This window comes from Vombatus ursinus, unplaced genomic scaffold, assembly GCF_900497805.2.
Source record: "Vombatus ursinus unplaced genomic scaffold, bare-nosed wombat genome assembly UNPS02014894.1, whole genome shotgun sequence".
NCBI lineage: Eukaryota > Metazoa > Chordata > Mammalia > Diprotodontia > Vombatidae > Vombatus > Vombatus ursinus.
The window spans coordinates 421948-442609 of NW_020954672.1; the positions used below are offsets into that span (position 1 = coordinate 421948).

The following is a 20662-nucleotide window of genomic DNA, read 5'->3' on the forward strand; positions in this document are numbered from 1 at the left end:
AGAAAGGAGATAGAATCGGAGCCCCACGGAGGCAGAGAATTTTATAGGGACCCTTCCCGGACTTGAGGACTTCAGTGTTTGTCCAACCACTGCCCTCTCCCTTGCTGCTCCCCAGACCTGTTCTTAGTCAGTTTCTATAGCCGGTCTCCTTCACAAGCTCCTCCATCCTCTTCACCTGGGTGCTGGGCTTTATCTCTGAACCCCAGGGAGAGGGAACTTGTGGGGCCACCCTGGCCTGTCGCCCTGAATGGGCTAATTATAGACGGGTAAGGGGTTGAGGTTACCGCTGCCCGGGCTTGGACACCCAATCCCCAGGGCCTAGTCCCCAGATGACCTCTCTTCCACTTGAGTAGGGGAGCTGAACATAGAAAACTCAGTGGCAGATGGAGACTGAAGGAGGAGGAGTGAGAAGAACTCAAGGAAGGCTTCGAGCTGGGGGACTGTGCTGGGGCTACAGGAAAGAGAGCAAAGGAAAGAAGATGGGGTCTGGTCTGAGGAGAAGGGGCCTACAACGAATGGAGAAGAGGTATTTCAGAGTCGATTTCCCAAAGCTTTGGTACTGACTTTTCTGTTCTCTATAAAGCTAGGATACAAGAAGAAACAATGTTACTGAAAAGGGCAAACAGAAGCCAGCTCTATCCCCAGGGTGGACCAGGAGCCTGAGAGACTGATGGGGAGGAGGTGTAGAGGGCAGGGTTCAGGGCTGCAGGTCCAAAATGACCCATCTCCAAGGCCTTGTGGGAAGGGATAGGTGTTCTAAAGCCTTCTACCTGCTGGAATGTTCAAAGATTGTGTCTCTTCCTTCTTCTTCCCTCCTCCTTCTTCCCACCCAGGACTGACTGACTCTCGAATGGGGAGTGGTGTATGGGGCATAACTTCAATCTTGGCCCCAGGAATCAGTCGTGAGACTGGCTGAGGCTCAAGACTTTGGGATTCCCAAGCTGGAGCCAATACCTCTGGGATCTCCCCAGAGCTCCTCTTTACAACCTTTCTGTAGCTTCAAAGATGGAGCTCTTGGGGTTGTAAAATTCCACCCAAATCCCCCAGAAACTCTCTGAGTCAGATGTTGGTGAGGAGAAGTGGGTTTGGGAAGGGGGCCAGTGATGCCCCTCCCCCACCCTCAGATTCTGAGAGGACAAGCCAAAGTCTGCTGGAGGAAAACTGGTCTAGGATAAAAGTTTGGGCCTGATTGGACAGGGTAACCTGACAGACAGAGCTGCAGGGGAACACGAATAGGGTTGAGGCTTCCAGCTCCGGTGAGGTTGAAGAGTACCTGGGGATGAGGGAGGTAGTAATCTGGGTAGCTGTCTAGTCATAGACTGGCCCAGGCTCCTTATCTTATTGTCTAGAGTCCGAAGTCCTGACACTAGTGGCCTGATTCCTCTACTCTGACCCCTTCAATATCCCTTGGGGGCCAGAGCATCCTAGCCTTGTGCTGGACCAGAAGAGGAAATAAATCCTGTGAACCTCAAGGTAACCAGGTTATCTTGGGTATTGGAGCCAAGACTCAGAGGGACCCTGTTGAAAGATAGTGGCCATCTCTTCTGTCTGCATCAACTTCCCCTTCTCCTCCTCAACCTCCCCACTTCTGGACTCCTCCCATGGCCTCTCCAAGATGGAACCAAACCCCCTGTGCTTTGGGCACCCAACTGGAAGAGGATGGACCTCTTCGTGCACCTGACCTCCCATCAGGCAACTTGAGCCCAACTCCAGCCTACAAGGTTCTAGACACTGGGCCCTGCTATGACTTTTATTCAACTCTGCAGCTCCTCGCCTCTGTCGAAATAGGCCCTCCCTGGAAGCACTTTGAAGCCAGGCCTGGGTGAGAATTTCCAAATCTCACCTTCATATGTCTGGGCCTCTCCATCTCCTTCCTCCCCTCCTCCTCGTACTTAGGAAGGTCTGTATTCCTTAAAACCCTCATTTCACACCCACTTCAGTCCTGTGAGTCTCCCACACCCATTCTTAACCCTGTTACCCCATATATACTCCTGTCCTCATTGGGAGACCCTTCCTTATCTTCTCCAAGAGATAATTATTTTTTTCTCCTAAATGAGGCTGATTCTAGTCACTGATACCCTGAGGACTGTTGGGCAAAGTGACTTCCAGTTCAGAGGAGTGGGTGTAAGTCTTCTTAGGTAGAGGAACAGGGGGCTAACCCCTTATCTGAGGAACAGAGAGAAGAGCCTGCCCAGAAAAGTAAAGAATAGCAAAGTGCTGAGACTGGTGGCCAAGCTGGCAGGAGTCCTATGCTCTTTGGTTGTGTCATGGGAGTCATGGTAAGGACTGGAGAAGGCAATATGGGGAATGAAGAGGGCTGAAGAGTCATACAGGGAATAGGAAAAGCTGTGGGCTGTGGGAAATTTAAAGCCAAGAGAAGTTAGATGGCTTGCAGGGAAATAGTCAGAGTAGACTGGGGACATAGATTCTTGAGGGAAGACTGCTGATCTTTCACCAGGGTTTTCTCCCCCCAGATGTGCTACATGTTCAACACCTGGGGCATCATCCTCTACCCTCAGCTACCCTAGATCACAGCCCAGGCTGGCATAGGTATGAACCAATAGAAGGACTTCGATAGTAGAGGAGGTACAGTTTAAGAGGAAAGGATGTACTGAGCATTAGAATCCAAAGATGTTAATTAAGACTCTTCCAGGACTCACATGGGCCATCATTCTTCTCTCTGCCTTGGTCACCACCATCACTGGTCTATCCATCTCTGCCATTTCTAGAAATGGCAAAGTCAAAGCTAGTGAGTCTGCTGTCCTTTCTCCCCTCTTTCCATTGTCTCCTCCCCTAACCAATCCCTCCTCCTATCCATGGGATCTGCCAATTTCATTGAAAACAGCAATCCGAATTCAACTCTGGACACCCTAGACCAGCCCAACTTCCTTCCTACTATGCTCGGCTGGGGAATGAATTGCTGCTTGGTTCCTGATCTTCTCTTTTCTTCTTTCCTGATCTTTGGTTCCTTCTTCACTCTCTCACCAGGAGGCACATAATTTTTGATCTCCTGAAGTCTGCGTCCAGAGCTCGGAGGCTCCATCGGCCTCATTTTCACCTCCAATGCTGTGCCTGTGGCTGTGGCTGTACATACCGTGGGCTTTGCTGAGACTTTCTGTGACTTGCTCCGGGTATGGTGCCCAACCTCACTCCATTCCACTCCACTATCCCGCCCTCTCTTCTTTCTTTCCAGAAGTGCTCCTCTCCTTGACAGAGAGCATCTTGAAATTCTTCCCCTGTGGGCCCCCCTGACTTTCCCTACTCGTAGGACCACCTGTGACCCTCCCCATGCCTCGCTTCTCCCTTCCCCCTCCCCACCCACACTAGGAACATGGGGTGCAGCTGCATCAGGTTGAGCCAGAGGACAAATTGAGGATCATGAGCATTGTGACTGTGATGGTCCTGCTAGGTGTCTCACTGGCCAGCATGGAGTGGGAATCCAAGGCAGGCACTCTGGGGCTTATTGGAGGAGGGTGTAGAGAGTAGGGTGGGAGATGTAAGGGCTGAGGGGAAAGCCCTTAGATGAATTCAGAGAGGGCTAGGCTTAAAATGGGGAGGGTCTTAAAAAAGAGGGAGGGGTCAGCAAAGGAAATATAGAGAATTGAGTCAAAGTAGTGCACAGCCTTAGGGAACTAAAATGGAGAGCTTGGAACAAGAGGCCTGTGATGGAAGGAGGCATGGCATCTCCCCTCAGTCTGGAGGCTGATCTCTTCAGAGTGGGAGGGGGCCATTGAATCTCAGGGAGGGAGTAGAACACCCTTCTGACCAGCTTCCTCAAAGCCTGCTGTTTGTCAGTGTGGGGTCTTATTAGATGGGACAAGAAGACATTGATTGGAGAAGAGTTAGGATGGAATTTAAATGAAGCTGTTTATTAGAGGGAAGCAAAAGTACTTGTTTCCACAACTGAACAAAAACATTTCTTACCTTCCCTTTTTACATATTTCCTTTTGCCATGGTCTTCCAGGCCCAAATTATTTTCTTCCTCCTTATTCTCCTCTCCTTTATCAGTTACATCATCCGGACCCTGCTTCCTACAAACACCAACCGACGTGCCACTGGCTTCTTTGGGCACAGAAGTGAGGAGAAAGGGAAGGGTACCGGGAAGTATGAAGGCAGAGATCTGCTTACAAGGTTGTTCACTCCTCCTGGTTTGAAGCAAATCATTAGAACTAAGCCGGGTTGGAGGAAAAACAAGACCAGAAGCCACAAGGTGGCCATGGATAGAATGCTAGACCTGGAGTCTGAAGACTCTGAATTTGAATCAGATCTCAAAACTGACAAGCTGTGTGACCCTGGCAAGTTACTTAACTTCCCTGTGCCTTAGTTTCTTCATCTGCAAAATGAAGGGGTTGGACTTGATGACTTCTAAGATCTCTTCTGATCTTAAATTTATGATTCTGTGACATACTGGGTGAAGGAGTAAACCGAAGGACACTGGGCTGAAGTTTTCTTCATAGCCTTTCTTCTGCTTTTCCAGGACCCTCTCTTTAGAGAATATTTTTCTGGAAAATCTGCTCCCACCATGGCAAAGTCCAGATGGCATCTTCTTTGGAATGTTCCCCATCTTCTTCCCCTCAGCCACAGGGACCTTGGCTGGGGCTAATATTTCTGGAGACCTCAAGGTGAGCTGGGGCCTGCGAAAGATAGTGGGGGAAGTGGGAACCCTATGTGTAGGCATATGTGTATGTATTGTGAAGATGTAATCTACTTTCCTATTTCCTCTTCCTACTTTGCTTCCTCTTTCCTCTTTGTATTTTGCTTTTGCCTCTAGGACCCAACCACAGCCATCCCTAAAGGGACCCTCCTCGCCATCTTTTGAACTACCCTTTGTTACCTGGGCATCACTGCCATCATTGGTAAGACCTTTCTCACCTGCCTCTCCTGCAAAATTACCTGGTCTCAGAAGAAATAGAGACTGGAGTGAAGAGAATGTAATGAGCAAGAGTGGTACCCATTGATTCTTTGATCATATACTCCTATCTATCAACTAATTAATGATTTACATATCATCTTATGGTATTCTTTTATTATTAAGATGCAGACATGCTAAGGCTGGGTCATTCTGCCAGGGATACTGCAGAAGGAATTCCAGTTCTGGGAGAGGTTTGGACCTTGTCTGCATGGCTGCCCTTAGGTAGGGGCCTCTCCCTGGAAAGGGATCTGTATCCTCAGGCTCCTGTGTGGTATGAGATGCTTCAAGGAATATGATGGATATGGGTGTGGGGAACAGGAGTTGTGCAGGGCCAGAGTGTGCATGTGGCTGGGACTTTAGCAGCTGTCAGGAACTTGGCTCCTGTACCTACAGACTGTCTAACCTGACTGACAGGAAGAAAAGAGATGCTCAACTGAGGATATGACACTGAGATCATTGATTAGCAGCAGAAGTTCTTCTGGTCTGAGAACATTGGGGAAAGCTGAGAGGGGGGAGGGGATAAGGGGAAAATGAATGGTTAAGGACTTCAATTTCTATTCCTGACCAACCTTATTTCTCTAGACCATGAGCATAGTGCCTGCCCTCAGTCCTCTGCAGTCTGCTGGAATCTTCAGTGCTACACTATCCTCTGCTTTGTCTCTGCTCTCAAAGTCTTCCAGGTCAGTCAGAACCTTGGAAGGGGCAGGAGAAGTGGGGAGTGTGGGGCCCCTACAGTCAGGTAGGGGCCATCCATTGGCACACTTTAGGGATGTGCCTCCCTCCTGCAGTGTTTTGGGGTGGGGGTCAGATAAGAGATGAAGATAGAAAAGGGATGGGGGTGGATATGGCTCCAGCTGGTTGGTTCTTTAAAAATATACATATACATACATATATATATATTTGAAGTCCTTATACATACACAACCCATAAATGACTTCACCAGGACTGAGGCAGAATGCTTGAGACTTCCCCTTCCCCCATTCCCCTCAAGGTTCCCCAGGATATTCATTCTATCCTGATTTACCCATCCGAAAATGTTTAGTCAGTGGTATGCTAGTAGATGTTTAACAATCAGCTCTCTGAAAACTTTTAAAAAAACATACAATATTGACACACTTCAAATTCAATCTGCATTATTAACATTTTCTCCTACATTTTCTTAAATCTAGACAATCAACAAAACAATCAATCAAGCCCTAATTTTGTTGCGTATGTCAATTTCCAAGGAGCAAATACTCACACTGAAAATTTAACAGGCTCTCAGGAACCTATGGGAGCCTGTGCTAGCACACCATTGCCTCCCATTCTTCTTCCACATTCTTCTAAGGATGTCTCTTGGTCTAGGGCCTAGTCCATCCTTGAGATTCCATGAGTTCTCTCTCCATCTCCTCCCCTCCCCACAACACTTCCCCTACACCAGGATCTCTGGCCCTTGCTTTCTCATTTACGTGCTTTTACAAATCCTTCCCAACCCTTGTAAAGGAGGTGAGAGGTTCGGTTTTTCCCACCATCTGGGCTCCCAGTCTTAGCTCTTGCTAAACCACCCAATTCTTCAGTGTCTGTGACCCGAAAAGCTGTACCCTGTCATTGGCTTTTTTGGGAAGGGATATAGCAAGAACAACGAGCCATTACGTGGGTACTTGCTTCATCATTGCTGTAGGCTTCATTCTCATCCCATCAGGGCCCCAGGCATTATTTTGTTCCTCTTCTATGTAGTTCATTCCTCTCCCTTTCCCCCAAGTTCTCCAGGATCCATACCCCTTCCTTCAAATGAGCTAATATTTGTAAAGTGCTTAGCACAGTGCTCGCACATAGCAAGCATTTAATAAATGCTTATTCCCATTCCTTTCCTCATCCACCACCCCTATTGCCCCTTTCTCCAGTTCCCTAGCATTTAAGAAAATGACTTAGTCTATTAGAGAAGCTGTGAGGAGGATTCCCCAAGATTTACAGGCCTACTTAATTCCTGTGTCCCTCACTTCGGATGCTCTCACTTAGCTTTCTTATTTCTCTGTTAAAGCAGAGCTGAACACCATTGCTCCCATTATCTCCAAACTCTTCCTCTGTTCCTATGCCCTTGTCAACTTCAGTTGTTTTCACACCTCGCTTACTCACTCACCTGATGACTGCAGGGCCGGGGTTGGGAATCTCTTAGGTTAGGGAGCCGATTTGGGAGGCAGAAAATGGAAGGAGGGTGCTGGGAACAGAACTGGGACCCAGGGGGTGTCTGGTGAGTTGAAATAGAAACTTGGGAGTCTGAATAAAGGTTGGGGATTAAAAGTGAGGGACAGCTTATGTTCTTCTCTCTGGCTTAGGTTGGTGCCTTTCATTCCAACAGTATAGTCCCTGGCTATCCCTGTTGGGTTTCCCGCCTTGCCTGCTCATCATGTTTCTCCTCACCTGGTGGCCAGCACTGATAGCTGTAGTACCCATTTTTCTTCTGCTACTTTACAGCTTCCACAGGAAGCCTGGTAAGGAAGGGTGTGGAGAGTGGAAAGGTAGCAGTGGGATAGGGCATCAAGTAAGAAGTGAGAGAAGAGCAGAGGACTACTCCCACTACAGGAAATCCTGAATTGTGTGTGTGTGTGTGTCTGTGTGTGTGTCTGTGTCTGTGTCTGTGTATAGGCTAACACAGGAGTGGGCAAACTAGGGTAGGAGGGCCAAATCTAGCCAACTGCCTGTTTTTGTATAACATTTGAGCTAAGAATGGTTTTTATATTTTACAAAATGTAAAAACCATTCCTAGGTCAAGGGCCTGGCTTGACAAAAACAGGCAGGTATTAGTCCTAGGGCCAATGTTTTGCCAATCCCTGGGCTAGAGAGAGGTAGCATCCGAGCCTCACACCCAACCCAACCACCTTGGTGACTTTGCTATTCCAGTTCCCCCACTTCACTCTACATTGGTCAGCTCTCTGACCATTTGTCCCATATTCACAAATGTGAATTGGGGTTCCTCAGTCCAGGCTGGCTATGCCTATCACACAGCTCTGACCTACTCAGTGAGTCTGCCCAATGTACAGGATCATGTTGAGAACTTTTGGTGAGATACTCCTTCAGGGAGGGATACTAAATTGCAGAGAACCTGTGGGGAGGGAAAAGGGAGGGAGATAAAAGGTGAGGAATTATCAGGGAGAGAGACTCCAGTAGGAGTAATCCATGACCATTTAGTAACAATGAGGGAAGGGAGGAAGGGAGAGGGAAGGTAGAGGACACCAGGGCTTCAAGTCTCATTCTAACCGGTTGTAATAGGGAAGAGCCCTTACGTTTCTCCATAGGTTTCTTTCCACATCTTTCTAAAGTTAACTATAGAAGGGGCAAATAGCTCATTAGTTAATGCCATTTTTGCCTTTCTCTTCCCAGGCCTCTCAGTGTTTGGTAATGACTGGACCAACCAGTTAACGACTAGCTCTGATGAACTTTGTGGACGCCTTTACCAAGATCAGTCTTATGATGTATGGGAATGTAGCCTCGGTAAATGGAGACATGGGATGTAGGAAAAGAAATAGAAGTACTGAATAAAAGGTACTGGGGTAGAACAATGACTTTATTTCTAGGTAAAAAGGACAAATGTTTGTCATCTGAGCTCAGGACAGTGAAGTTAAGGTTAGATTTGAATCAGAAGACCTCCTAACCCCCAAGCTCTGTTGGACCTTTAGGAGACCCGAGACATTCAGGATTCAGAGGACCATGTGAAAGGGTTGAATGCACGGAAGATCCATTCCTTTTACACAGCCATCTCTGCACTGGAGCTTCGAGCTGGGGCACAGAGTCTCATGCAGGTGAGTGCTAAGGACTAACACTCTCACCTCTTCATAGAACTACCATATCTCTCATCCTCATCATGCTGCCTCCTACATTCCTTCATCTTTTTATTGCCTCTTCTCCCAAGTCTCAGGTCTGTGCCAGCTGAAACCCAATGTGCTAGTCTTGGGATATAAGCATGATTGGCAAGAGGTGCCCACACCTGCTATAGAGGACTGCAGTGAGTGTGGGGGGAAGAGATCCCAACTGCACACCCTACATTCAATATGGTGGGGAGATGGGGCTTGGGGACAGGAGGTAGTAGAGGACATGATCATGGTGATCCTCCAGGACAATGAACTGAAGGTGACCCCAGTGAGGGGTGCTTCCATCAGTTCCTATACCTTCAGTAACTGTCTCTTCTCCTTCCTCATTAGTAATGCCTTTGATTACCACTATAAAGTCTGTCTTCTTTGCCTGCCAAGGGGACTGAGTGTGACCCCTGTAGCCAAGGCCGGAGTAAACAGGGGAGGACATTAGGGAATACAAGGAATTGGAGGGTCAGAGATTAGTAATGAAGAGATTAGATGTGGAATAAAAAGAGTATATTCCAGGGCAGTTAGATGGTGCAGTGGATAGAGCACTGGCCCCGAAGTCAGGAGGACCTGAGTTCAAATCTGGCCTCAGACCAGACACTGGACACTTACTAGCTGTGTGACCGTGGGCAAGTCACTTAACCCCAATTGCCTAAAAAAAAAAAAAAGAGTATATTCCAGTCAGCACAATGAGCCAGACTCAGGATGGAAAGGAATTAGATGCCAGAATTCAAAGAGGAGTAGATTTAGTTCCACATCTCCTCTCTGTCTATAAATTAGGCTTTCCTGAGACTGGTTTCAGGGGAAGGAAAGGAAAATTTAAGTGTATTTTTTGGAGAAGGAGGAGAGCATAATTTGGGGTCAGTCTAAGGCTTGGTATGGTCAGGAGGAGCAGAGTCTCTGAATTTGCCATAAGGTCCTTCCAAATCCTACTGTCCACATATTCTTATCTTTCCGACTCATACTTGGAGTCACCCAAACAGTACACAGGATTCCTCTTTCATTTGAAAGAATTTGGTTATTCAGAAGGTAGAAATCTGGGTGGGGGTGGAGGTGGGGAAGAAAAAGGAGTTTAGGGAGGTGACATCATGACAACTTGTTCTTCTGCTCTCCTACCTGCCCTTCCACGGGTGGATTCGGTGTTTTTGGACTCTGAAGGAATGGATGCCTTGGAGAAAGAGGTGGGGACTGCCAAATCCAGAGCAGGTAGGCAGACGGAATAGCAGTGGGTAGGGAAAAGGGCAACTACACAAGAATAGGATGCCAAGGTCACAGAAGGGAAAAAAATGCAACTGTGACTCAGTAATCCACTAGGATAGAAAGTATATGGTTATCTTTCCCAGAATTCTCTTGGGAGAATGGGAAATCTATGGGACTGGGTTGGGGGCAATTGACCTGCTAGGGACAGGGGGTAGTCTGAGTTTCTCCCCACCTGCCTCCTCTTGGGCACACCACCAGACTAGCAGCCCTGAACCCTGTTCCAGTCCAAGCAGGGCCAGCAGGCAGTGGATGTATACTGGCTGAGTGATGATAGAGGTAGGGATCCCCATATTCCCACCTTTTTCAGGTAGGGGACAATTCTGAGAAGGATGAGGTAGTCAAAAGGGAGTACAGAATTAACAGCTTTTCACTGTATGAGCCCACCCCTTAAACTTCAAAGACAAACTAGATCAAGGGGCTTCACTGGATTCCCAATCATAGCCAAAGCTAGTCTTATCTCTTATGCTACTCCTCATGCCAATCTCCCCTCTTATGGGCGCATTCATTATCTCAGAGCCTGTCACATTTTATCTCTCATCCAATTTCCCCCGTTTCTGTTCTGTAATATTGGAGTTGAATGTGGCATGGAGAAGACAGGCTGTCCATCTCTTCTCTCCTGCTTTACAGGGTTGACAGTACTTATCCCCTATCTGCTGACTCGACAGAAGAAATGAGCCCGAAGCCTGTTTGAGTTTTTGTGAGCAACCCTCCTGGATGCCTAGAGGAGAAGCGCAGAGTGAGCCAGGCACAAGGGGAACATGAAGCCATGTTCCAGGTCAAGGGATAGCTTGTCCTCCACTGTGTGAGTGGGAGGAAGTGACAAGAGGAATGGCAGGGAGTTCAAGCTGTTCACCCAACATACTCTCCATTGTCTCTTCTTCTGCTAGGATTCACTCTGTCCTCAAACGAGTCCATCTAGGTTTCCAGGTGGTGGAAGTGCTTCTAGAACTCACAGGAAAACTGAAGGAGAAAAGGTCAGGACCCCCCCAACTACTCTACTGTATTCTTTTTCTTGTCTTACCTTCTCTCACACAGCCGAGAGGCTTAATGTGCTATGATCTGATGACCTACAACTTAACCAGAGAGGCTGCATTGGAAGATAGAGGGTGAGAGGATGCTGAAATAGGGCTTAAAAAAAAAAAGCTGTAGCACTAGGGACTAACCAGGGGAAAATGGAGTAACTCTAGTGTTCAATGGAATGGCTAGGGTTGAGCTGACCAAAGGGAATATGGTGAAACAGCGCAGAGAACCAAGAAAACACAGACACTCTGTGGTGTTTGAACCTGGGAATTCTGTGGGATGGCAAAGACTACCTTTGCTTTGGGCTAAGCCTGAGCTTTCCTCCCATGTCTGCAGCTGAAAGACATTTGAAGATCTGGTGGCCTCACATCTGCTACAGGAGTTACCATTAGAGAGAAAACTGGACTCAATCTCCTCTATTGCTTCTGCTCCTCTAGGGAACATCTCTGAGCACGAGCTGTAGGCTAATCAAAGGAAGGTATTTAGGTCTCTGGATGATCAGTTTTTCACAATGACTAGCTCATCTCTGACTCATTTGCCCCTCCCCTCCCTACAATCTGTACATCAGATGCGTCTCCATGAAGTCCTGCAGCAATGAATATTGCCAAGAGGCCGCCCTTATCATTATGTGAGTCTAGGAAGATGCCAAATGGCAAAAGAAATAGATCCCAGGTACTAGTGTGGGGAATCCCTAATAACCAGAGAAACCTAAAGTGTGTTGTCTTACTTTCTGACACCACATGTCAACAATAGGATCCTCTGCCTGTGGCCCCAAGATCAGTCTGTCCTGGGACCCTGTACATAGCATGGTTGGAGATATTGTCTTGGGGCTTGACTGCCCCCATCACCTTTATCCATGGAAACCAATAGGACACACTTTGCATTGCCAGTGATAGCTGCAGACAAAGGAAGGAAGAGAAGACCCAGGAAACCACAGTCCTAGCTCCAGGAGGACTTTAGGAGGACTTCCCAGCTCTCCCCTCCCAAGCCCACAACAGGGTATACAACTTCAAAGAGGGGTTCCCTCTCCCAGATCTCCACCACCTCAAAACTATTAAAAAATTTTTTTTCAACTAAACATCTAGGGCTAATGTGCAATGATGACTTCTTTGCTCCCCATTTATACAACCAGCTCCCTGCTCCTCCCAAATAGGATTTCAATGAACAAACATCTTCAGAAATATCCAGGAAAGGCAGTTCAACCCCCCCCCCCCCAGTCCTTAGCTTTACATCCAACCATTTCTGTTGCCAAATTTCTGATGTCAAACAACCTTTTTGTGTATTTTCAATACATTTCCTTTCTCATCCTGAAGAAGTTGGTCATCACCTTTTCTGGTCAATAACACTTTTATTTAGTCAGCTGGTCAAATCAATAAGCATTTATTTAGTGTACCTCTATATACCTGGCACGAGGCAATTCACATGGGTTCTGAGAAATCCATGTTAGTGACAGACACACAAAAACAAAGATGTTTGACTGCTTGATGATGATGAAGCTCAGCTCTCTAGAAGAGGTAATGGGAAACCTACTCTGAAATCCATCATGTGACCAGAGGGAAGGTTCCCACATTCACGTTTTCCTTGGTGTTGACCCTGTGTGACCCTCTCCTCAGGAGGTCAGTTCCTCCAAGTCACTTCTACTTCATCAGTACGGTACCTGTGGAGGGAGATGGTAGATGAAAGAACGGGGACACTGACTGAGAGTCAGTCTCTCCAGCACTCTTCTTTCTTTCCCAGATGCAGAATTCTGACGCCGCCTCCCTTCCCTTTATTTTTGTGGGGTTTTTTTGTTTTTTTTTTTTGGCAGTTGGGGTTAAGTGACTTGCCCAGGGTCACACAGCTAGTACAGGTCAAGTGTTTGGTCTGAAGCCGCATTTGAACTCACGTCCTCCTGACTTCAGGGCCGGTGCTCTATGCACTGCACCACCTAGCTGCCCCTCCTTCCCTTTATTTTTTAAAAACATTATGATTATTTCCCAACCACGACCTCTAACCTGAAACCTCCCTTTGTAACAAAGAGGAAGAATTAGACAAAAACACCCAGTACAAAAACCCATGTCTGACAAAGTATACAAACATTAACCCCTTTCTCCTCTCATCAAAGGATATGGAACTGTCTCCAAGATGTTTGTATATTGGAAGAGGTGGGGAAGAGAAGGAATATCTCACCTCTGAGTGACCCCAGAATCACTGAGTGCTGTTTTATGTCCAGACTGGAACATCTCCCAGCCAGCCTGAGCAATCATAGCTCCATTGTCAATGCAAAATCTGCGGGTAAAATGGGGAAATACATGAGCCCTTGGGAATCGAGGAAGGGGATATCATTCCTACAATCCACTGGCTAGAATAAGTGACTCTTGGAGAAGAGAGGAAATGGACAGGAGAGAAAAAGGAGGAAGCACTCTCACCTTTCGTCAGTGGCAAAGAGCTTGGCACCACGTTCTTCACACATTGTCCCCATCATCTCCTGTAGCCTCATATTGCCTGAGTTAGTGATAGAAGTCAGGTTAGTTTCATTCCACTTGTTTCTCTAACTTAAGTCCCCAGCCAATCAACAAATCCCAGCTATATTCTTCTTATAGAGTCAATTCAGAGGAACAGGGAGTGGGGTGGGGAGGTTGGAAAGTCCCACCCTCCCTCCCACCAGACTAAAGGAACTCTGGAATTCTTGTTAGAAAATATGATATTGGAATATGAAGAAAATATATATGGATGTATGTGTACATATGTGTATGTATGTGTGTATCTACATATGTATGGGTATGTGGGTGTGAGACACCCAATGATACGTACACCCCACACCTCCCACGATGAGGACTTCTTGGGAGCCACAATGCGCCATGGCTCGCTCTGTGATTTCCACCAGCATTGCAAACACTGTTTCCTGGATTGGGATCAGGGAGGGAAACAAAAGGATACAACATGTAAGAATCATTCCAGCTCAATCCCATCCTATTTACAAGGCTTCCTGAGCCTCAGTATTCTACCACAGTCCTTTCCCCTTTAGTACCTGGAGAGAGAAACACAGATCTTCAGGGGTACATTCATTTGCAGCCAGCATTCGATGAGCTGCTTCCTAGGTAAGGAAACAAATCTAAAGGTAGCATGTGGTATGTAGTAAGGATAGAAATTAGTCTGTGGTCTGAGCCAAGAGAATTGATACCTATTTTCTTAAAATTCAGGCTGTCTTTAGGATGAGATTTAGAAGCCTATACTCCTGGGATCCATACCCCACAATGCCCTTCCAGTGTGACCTGGTGTATTGGAGGGATGATCCAGATCCTCATCTCTCATACTCACCTCAATATAAGACAGGATCCCTGAGAATGAGACATCCATCCCCTTCACAGTGTATGGTAACTCCACTAGCTTTTGGCCTCTGTATTGAAGAGTACATAAGGCATCAGGCTGAGGGAATAAGAAGGTTTCTCCCTCTGCCCAACCACATTCGTATGTGGAGGGAAGGCCCTGAAGTCTTGCCAGTCTCCCTTTTCTGGCCTCCCCCATAACCCTTAATATTCTTCCCACCCCATACCCCCCTCACCGCTTTGCCATCTGCTCAATGTTGTAGCCAGGGCTGGGATCATTGGAGATCTGGTAGGGGAGGAAACAGGAAAGCAGTGAGGTGGGAGGGGGTTAAGCTAGATGTACAGGGAACATAGGGCAGGCCTAGATTGCTCAATATTTCTCTATTGTGATCTTCCCACTGTAAAGTCAGTTTGACTGCTTAGAACCCTATGTCCTCTCCTCAATCCCCATGGAAGCCTAGTGGGCCCCATTACTTGTTATGTTTCCCTTAGGCACCCAAATCTCTTTCTCTCACCTTTAGAACTCGGGCAAATCGATCCAGACAATTACCGACAGCAACGTCGATGGTTTCCCCAAAGATTCGGTAGCGATGTTCCGAGTATGAAATCACCTAAAGGAGGTAGGGGTGTCCATGAAACCCTGAGTTTGGGGATGACATTACAATCAATCAATATAGTAACTAAGACTTCTTTAAAAAAATGGGGAAGAGATAGTGTCTTTAGTTTTTGAATGAATTATTCTCTGTATTCCTACTATAGAAAATAGCCTAGGGAAGCCAAGAGTAGACTTCGCTAGTCCATAAGAGAGCAAAAAACAGATACCCAGTTCATTGATATTTATCTAGCCTGTGAAATTCCTACACATTCTCTGGGCATATATCCTTTGAAGACATGGTCCTGTCAGTGTGAGCTATAAAAGAGGGTATCCTATAAGAAAGTAGGAAGAAAGGGTCCTGCAGAAGCCATTCAAAAGGCTAGGGGTAGTTTAAGTATATGCCATGGACTGAGCAGAGAAATCTGGACAATAGGGAATATTTTACTGATTTACACTCATCTTTTAACCCAATCAGTAGATAGTCTTCCTATTTATGAAGACCTGATAGTCAATAAAGAACTCTTACATATGAATAGTTATCCCAGAGGTACAGATGAGGAATGTTTCTTCCCCCGAACTCCTGCTGAGGCCCTCCCATTGTAGCTACAAGTTCTGCCCCACTCATGGAAGGTAAAACCTGCTGTTTCCATCCCAAATCTTGGTTCCAGGTTTTTCTCCTCCTCCCAGCGCCAGTCAACAGCACAGGGCTAGTGGCAAGGAATAAGGTACAGAAAGGGAAAACCTATTCAGCCGAAGTAAGACCCCTGCTATCACTCCTTCAACTTCACTCTGGGACCTGATTCCCTCTCAGACTTTATGTGTCACTACGTTTTGCAATTATGTATATTGTAATTGTATTTGTATCTAAGTCCCATTATACCAAGGTTTCTTAACCTTTTTGTTGTCACAGACCTCTGTGGCAGTCTAGTGAATCCTATAAAATGAAATACTTAGGATTATTAAAGAAATAAATAATACTAAAATACAATTATCAAAATATTTAAAAAATCAAGAATCCCAAGTTAAGAACCTCTGCATTAAACTATGAGATCCACAAGGAAAAAGATAATGATATATCTAAACTCTGAACATTTTGATAAATACATGGGATGGTAACTCATAAACATTAAGTCCCTATTAAGTTTCTCAATCAATGCTTGTTCACTAGCCACCTTCAAGAAGCTACCACAAAGGACGATAAAATGGAAGAAAAACCATTAGGTCCAATTTTCACAAGAGTACTGATACTGTTGTGCTTTCTATCCTGCTCTGAGGAAGCTTTGATGAATAAATATCCTTAGCTCTACTTTTCTGAGATTTGGTAAACAAACTCATGTTTCCCTTATCCAAAATCTTCAGACTTTTATCATAATCTTTTTCAGCCTTCATCTTTCTAGATGAAAAACTTCTAAACTTTATAATTTACTTCAGTGCCACCTTATTCTGTTGATCATTTAAAACAGAACTTCCTAGAACTTTTTTTAGTACTGGCTGTATCTTAAAAAGATTGCTGATTCGACCTTAGGGGTATGATACATCATGGTTTTACACAACTCTGCTCCAGCTACTCATTTTAAAATCAAAATGCCTTGAGTCTTACAAGGAGGAATAAGTGATGTTTTCCCAGTACCTGAGTATTTCCACCGCTAACATAGAGTACAGTTGGGCTAATGGCTCCAGTGATGAGGCGGCCCATCTCAATATGGCCTACACAATGATTCACAGCCACCAATGGTTTATTCCACAATTGTGCCACAGTTCGGGCAACAACAGCCACTGAGACTAGTGGGGCACCCATTCCAGGGCCTGAAGTGAAGGAGAAAGAGGGATTAGCAATCTACAAGAGATCAGTCCACAAAGATAGGGCTTTTGAAACTAGACAAGTCTCAGCCCATTCCCAACCTGAAGGCCATTTTTCCACCCATACCCTTGGTAAAGGCGATACAATCAATGTTCTTAGGGTCCAGTCCAGCTTCAGTCAGTGCTTCATGCAGCAGGTCCAGCACACAAGCTCGGTGGTGCCTGGCAGTGTCTCCTGGAAGGAAGCCTGGCAGAGGGTTGGATACGGGGGTCAGATGTCATATGCCTTCTTTTGGAGAAATTTCCCAGAAATTCACCATTTAGGGGACTAAAAGTACATACCACTACTCTGAGTGACACTGGTTCTCGCTACAGTAGAAAGAACAGAAGTTGGAAAGATCTGCATTTGAGTTCTAGCACTGACACGAGATAGTTCACTGGATCACAGATTTAGATGGAAGCCATCCAGTCCAACCTTTTCCTGCTATAACTGAGGAAGCTGGGGCCCACAGGGGTGGTGTCTTGCCCATGATCAGTTGAACGAACCCCTGTTCTCTGCCTCCAAATCCAGTTCCCTTCGGCTTGGGGGATAGAGTGCTAGACCTGCTCTGTTCCCAGCTCTGACACTTAGCTATGTGAGCATGGGAAAGTCACTCAACCTCTTCTGAGCTTCGGCTTCCACATCTCAAAATTGGGAACAATAACTCTGATTACAATTATCCACGTCTTGGAACTATGTAAGGATTCAAAGGAGAAAACAGATGTGAAGTATTTTGCTATCTTTTAAAGAGATATTGCTGCGATTGCTGCGCAGGGAAATTATCTCGCCTCTCTGAACCTCAACATTTTTATCTGTAAAATTGGGACGTTCAGGGCTGGGCTCCCCACCTCTCAGGGAAGCTGTCACCAAACAAACACTAATATCTACCTGTTATCACCTAACTGTGATTCGTATTTACTGTCGCTACTTTCCAGGTCCAGCAGAGCCTGAGAAGAAGCAGGGATGGCAAAGCTCTCCCCACCCCAACCCTCAGACGTGATCACTGACCGGTGCCCGGAGGGGTAAGGTAGGTCCGCCGAGGGTTAGCCAGCACCGCTCCATCTCTCACGATGCCCACGCCGATTTTGTTGGCGCTACCCTCGAAACCAAGCACCGTAGGCATGGTTGGGGTTGTGAGGTCAGAGGTGCCGGGGATCCATGGAGCTCCGCCCTTATCCCACCCCCGCCGACATTGCTACAGCCAGAACAGAGGTCACAGAACGCGGCAGGGACCTACCGCAACACGACAAGCGCTGTTGGCGCCGGCTGCCCCAGCCACTAACGGTACAGTTCCTTTGCCCCCGCCCCCGTCACTATGGCGACGGGACCAAAAGGCCCCCCCCACCTCCGACCGTGCCAAGTACGGTCTGCCCTAGGTACTGCCGGGGAGGGTGACTCGGCGTCTTTTCCTCTCTGTCCCATCACCAAGCCAATGAGTCTCCTGTAGGTAATCCCGGACTCTTCTTGCCCTCCTCTTCATTCGACGGCCTTTATCGCAGCTTGGAGGGTGGAGCCTTACGTAAGGCATAAGGATAGACAGCCCCGAAGGAGAAGACCTCCCGGTGATACGTATTTGAGTCACATGGAGGGGCGGGCTCACCGCGTTTCGACTCAGCCAATCCCTGCCATTTCCTCTTCTCCCAAGCCCGCGATCCTAGACCACGTGATCAGGGCCAACTAACCCACGTGGGGGAATCGCGCGTTGTGTTCTTTGTGTTCGGGGTAGGAAGGGGCTTCTATCTTAAAAGCAGAGTCGACTTCGGGGTAGATTCCCCCGGCACTTCTGACTTTAGGCGGTACTTTAAGAGCAGCAGCAGGCGAGAAGTGTCCGCCGGCCCAGGAGGCGGTCCCAAGAGGTTTCCAGTATGAAGTTGATAGGCCGGGGCCTTGGGATTCAGAGTAACAGGGGCTGAGAATCCTGGGATGCTTTGGGAAGGAGGAAGGGAAACGGGGGTGGGGGGTGGAGGGGGTTTGGTTTTCAAAGCCTTATCAGGAGGGGAGTCCAAAGGGAATGCCCCTCCCCGCGTCCTCCATAACCAAACTTAAACATTGGTGTCCTTAACCCTTCCCAATTCGCTGTGTCCGCAGAGGTGTCCACAGGACCAGGATTCTGTTACGTTGGGCTATAGGGGGCTTGGGCCGCGGGGCGTTCTGGGCGAGAAGGATGCCAAAGCGAGGGAAGAAGGAAGTATCTGTGAAGGATGGGATCAGTGAGGAGCCAGAGACTAAAGGTAACACATGGACCTTGATTTGTTTATCCTCCCCAGGAATCAGAGGCCCAGGTGATGGGAGACAAAAGTACACATTATAAGGGTTTATGAAGATCTCCATAAAATGGGAAAATGGCAGAGTAGGTTTCCATTGGGTGGACCTCTTGGTCAGCTGGTTATCACGGGCCACCTGAGGTAGAAATAGCTGCTATCACCCTTGAGAAATCTGTCTTTCCTTTTCCCAACAAAACTTTTAACAGAGCCTGAGCCTAAGAAGACTAAGAAGGGTGCAAAAGAGAAGGAGGCAGCAGGGGAAGGATCTGCCACGTATGAGGACCCCCCAGATAAGCAAACCTCACCTAGTGGCAAGCCTTCTACACTCAAAATATGCTCCTGGAATGTGGATGGGCTCAGGGCCTGGATCAAGAAAAAGGGTCTGGATGTGAGTATGGCTCTCAGGAAGGGAAAATGACTCAAAATTACTAACTTGCTTTTGGGAGTCTAGTCCTGTTAGTGTATCTGCTTTAAAGCTTTTCCCCTTAGAATGCCAATATCTCATTTTGGGAATTTAGGCTTTAGGATGAGATGAGTTGGGGAGGAGACAGAGGGTGATGGTCTGGGACAAGCAAGTCCTTGTAACCTGCCTTCCTTTCTACATGGACAGTGGGTAAAGGAAGAAGCCCCTGACATACTTTGCCTCCAAGAAACCAAATGTTCAGAGAGCAAGTTGCCACCTGAGCTTAAGGATCTGCCTGGACTTACCTACCAGTACTGGTCCTCACCCAGTGATAAAGAAGGATACAGTGGTGTTGGTCTCCTTTCCCGACAGTGCCCACTCAACGTCACCTTTGGCATTGGTGAGACATAGCTTGCTGCTCCTAGCCCCTACTGTTTCCTAAGAGTGGAAGTGTTTGAAATATTCTCCAACCTCACTTCCACTTTCTAATGCTGGATCTCTGTGTTTGTTGTATCCATTCCATAGGTGAAGAAGAGCATGATCAGGAGGGCCGGGTGATAGTGGCTGAGTTTGAGGCGTTTGTGCTGGTGACAGCATATGTGCCCAATGCAGGACGGGGGCTGGTTCGACTGGATTATCGACAAAAATGGGATGGAGCATTTCGCAAGTTTTTGAAGGGACTAAGTGCCAAAAAGCCTGTTGTGCTCTGTGGAGACCTCAATGTGGCCCATGAAGAAATTGACTTGCGCAATCCCAAGGGGAACAAGAAAAATGCTGGGTTTACCCCACAGGAACGACAAGGTTTTGGGGAGCTGCTCCAGGGAGTGCCGCTGACCGACAGTTTCCGCCATCTCTATCCAGAGGCAGCTTATGCTTATACTTTCTGGACCTACATGATGAATGCCCGAGCCAAGAATGTTGGCTGGCGGCTTGATTATTTCTTATTGTCCCAGTCCTTGCTCCCTGCCCTGTGTGATAGTAAGATCCGGTCCAAAGCTCTAGGTAGTGACCATTGTCCTATCACCCTATTGCTGGCATTGTAATTCTTCTACAGTTTAAACTGATTCTTCAGCAACCAGAAATCCAGAACTATTTCTTTAATTTTAAGAATGCTATTGTTGACTACTTTTGAAATCTCTATTTGAGAATAAAGAACCATAGAGGTCCAGCCTTGTTGTCTTTATGTCCTATCCCCTTTGGAAGGGATCATAGGAAAGGGCTGGA

At 47.1% G+C, this 20662-nt stretch overlaps 3 protein-coding genes and 1 pseudogene across 6 annotated transcripts; 3 read left to right on the plus strand and 1 right to left on the minus strand.

Moving 5' to 3' along the window:
• Nucleotides 1-1601: 1601 nt before the first annotated feature.
• On the plus strand, nucleotides 1602-7277 carry LOC114028733 (annotated as a pseudogene).
• A 4-nt stretch (nucleotides 7278-7281) lies between these two features.
• On the plus strand, nucleotides 7282-12340 carry LOC114028718 (solute carrier family 12 member 3-like). The gene is made up of 5 exons (XM_027842986.1): nucleotides 7282-7383; nucleotides 8273-8364; nucleotides 8569-8691; nucleotides 9907-9954; nucleotides 10636-12340. Exons 1-5 carry the CDS (start codon nucleotides 7299-7301, stop codon nucleotides 10639-10641), a joined length of 354 nt encoding a protein of 117 aa, XP_027698787.1. The 5' UTR covers nucleotides 7282-7298; the 3' UTR covers nucleotides 10642-12340.
• A 52-nt stretch (nucleotides 12341-12392) lies between these two features.
• On the minus strand, nucleotides 12393-18002 carry OSGEP (O-sialoglycoprotein endopeptidase). Its single transcript, XM_027842981.1, has 11 exons — nucleotides 17780-18002; nucleotides 16859-16978; nucleotides 16562-16737; nucleotides 14852-14947; nucleotides 14573-14622; nucleotides 14329-14407; nucleotides 14039-14104; nucleotides 13822-13912; nucleotides 13437-13512; nucleotides 13198-13296; nucleotides 12393-12685 (listed from the first exon to the last, which is right to left on the minus strand). Exons 1-11 carry the CDS (start codon nucleotides 17892-17894, stop codon nucleotides 12646-12648), a joined length of 1008 nt encoding a protein of 335 aa, XP_027698782.1. The 5' UTR covers nucleotides 17895-18002; the 3' UTR covers nucleotides 12393-12645.
• A 405-nt stretch (nucleotides 18003-18407) lies between these two features.
• APEX1 (apurinic/apyrimidinic endodeoxyribonuclease 1) lies at nucleotides 18408-20606 on the plus strand. 4 transcript variants are annotated; one of them, XM_027842985.1, is made up of 5 exons: nucleotides 18408-18493; nucleotides 18860-19002; nucleotides 19242-19423; nucleotides 19646-19838; nucleotides 19964-20606. In XM_027842985.1, exons 2-5 carry the CDS (start codon nucleotides 18936-18938, stop codon nucleotides 20479-20481), a joined length of 960 nt encoding a protein of 319 aa, XP_027698786.1. In that variant the 5' UTR covers nucleotides 18408-18493; nucleotides 18860-18935; the 3' UTR covers nucleotides 20482-20606. The 4 variants fall into 4 exon arrangements, with proteins under 4 accessions (XP_027698786.1, XP_027698785.1, XP_027698783.1 ...); XM_027842984.1 differs by having other exon boundaries at nucleotides 18428-18670; XM_027842982.1 differs by having other exon boundaries at nucleotides 18428-18634.
• The last annotated feature ends 56 nt before the right edge of the window (nucleotides 20607-20662 follow it).